The sequence below is a fragment of the Penaeus monodon genome, chromosome 32 (assembly GCF_015228065.2).
Source record: "Penaeus monodon isolate SGIC_2016 chromosome 32, NSTDA_Pmon_1, whole genome shotgun sequence".
Classification (NCBI taxonomy): Eukaryota; Metazoa; Arthropoda; class Malacostraca; order Decapoda; family Penaeidae; genus Penaeus; species Penaeus monodon.
The window spans coordinates 18,177,417-18,179,073 of NC_051417.1; the positions used below are offsets into that span (position 1 = coordinate 18,177,417).

At 34.3% G+C, this 1,657-nt stretch overlaps 1 protein-coding gene across 2 annotated transcripts in view; it reads left to right on the forward strand.

Annotated features, from left to right (window-relative positions):
- The window catches only part of LOC119593700 (nicotinamide phosphoribosyltransferase-like), a gene marked incomplete at its 3' end in the record, with an annotated part of 46,779 nt that overhangs the window by 38,772 nt on the left and 6,350 nt on the right, over positions 1–1,657 (forward strand). For both annotated transcript variants that reach the window (XM_037942661.1, XM_037942659.1), the window contains 4 exon segments: positions 12–92; positions 362–521; positions 965–1,122; positions 1,427–1,541. In XM_037942661.1, the coding sequence (XP_037798589.1) occupies positions 12–92; positions 362–521; positions 965–1,122; positions 1,427–1,541 (514 nt within the window).

Genomic DNA, 1,657 nt, shown 5'->3' on the forward strand with positions numbered 1-1,657 from the left:
AAAAACTCAAGCTACATGACTTTGGATACCGAGGAGTTTCATCTATAGAGACTGCAGCCATCGGGGGAGCTGCACACTTAGTTAATTTCAAGGTAAGGCAACTTTCTCAGCTAACATTTGGAAGAAAAAAGTAAGAGTAAAAAAACAAAAGAATGAAAGAATTTTTTTTCTGATGGATATTTTTAGAACTATTAATATTGTAGCATTATTTTTGTTAGTATTCTATGCCAAGTATTAGTAGTGTGTAATGCAAGAATAATAGGAAGATTTTATGAGCACCTTTGGAAATTGATAAACTGCATAAACTTGATTTTAGTCCTTAGTGGAATTAAAATTAAGATTTTTTTTTATTTTACTCTAGGGAACAGATACAGTTGCAGCTTTGCCACTTCTGAACAAGTATTATGATGCTCCCATGGCAGGATTCACCATACCTGCCATGGAACACTCAACAGTAACCTCATGGGGAAAGGAGGGGGAGGTTGATGCCTTCCGAAATATGCTGGAGGCTTTTCCCAGTGGTAAGAAAAACATTATGAGAGTTATTTGGTGGCCCTTTTATGATGATAAAATCTCACTTTCTCTTTATAAACTACTGGGCAGTAAAAGAGAACAAGTCCATCATCCTTTGTTTCACTTTTGGATGTCTGTTTATGTCATTTATTTTGGGTGTAAAAAAAAAAGAAAGAAAAATACTCGGTTGTCACTAATCTAGGAAGGCTGTATGAACTGTAAGGTCAGCTGTTTTGATACTATGGAAAGAAATTGAAGAATAAGTAAAGCAGTAAATTAAATTCATCAGATCTATATATATTTCAGAAAGATAGAATTTATAGTTTAGGTGTTAAGAAAGATTGATAAGCAAGCCTGCAAGTGAGGAATTTATAAATGGTTAATGAACACTATTCTACATTATGTATGATCATGTTAAGTAGCTTTGATTTACAATGAATATACTTTACAGGACCTGTTGCATGTGTAAGTGACTCTTATGATATCTGGAAATGCTGTGAAAAAATCTGGGGAGAGGAGTTGCATGACATTGTTGTGGAGAGAAGCAAGACCGGGGGAGTACTAGTCATACGTCCAGATAGTGGAGATCCTCCAACTGTGGTTCTCAAGGTATGTACACTTATTCTAATAGTGGACAGGTTTTCCCATTTCATGCAGTATAGCCATGGGGATGAGATGTTATTTATTCTTTAATCCGTCATAGTTGACAGGTGTAGTTATTTTGCAAAAGCATTATGTGAGTATATACTGTAATTCTGGTTTTCCACTTTTATCTGTTAGAATGATCATTGTTCTGGCCTGTGCAGTTTTATGTTTTTGTAGCTATTTCTTTGGAAGAAGAATTGATATAATAATGGATATTCCTAAAATATATTAGAAATTTGCCTTCATAATTATTATTCCTTTTTTTCAGTGTTTAGAAATTTTAGGAAAAGCCTTTGGAACTGAGACCAACTCCAAAGGTTTCAAAGTTCTTCCTCCTTACATTAGGGTGATCCAGGGAGATGGTATATCCTACAAGACTGTAGGTATGTGACTCATGATGTGTTCATAAGTATGGAAATGATCTTCAATTTTTTGTATGGAATGGAAATATATTTATGGAAATGTTGTCCAGAACCTCTAAGGAAATATTTCACCAGGA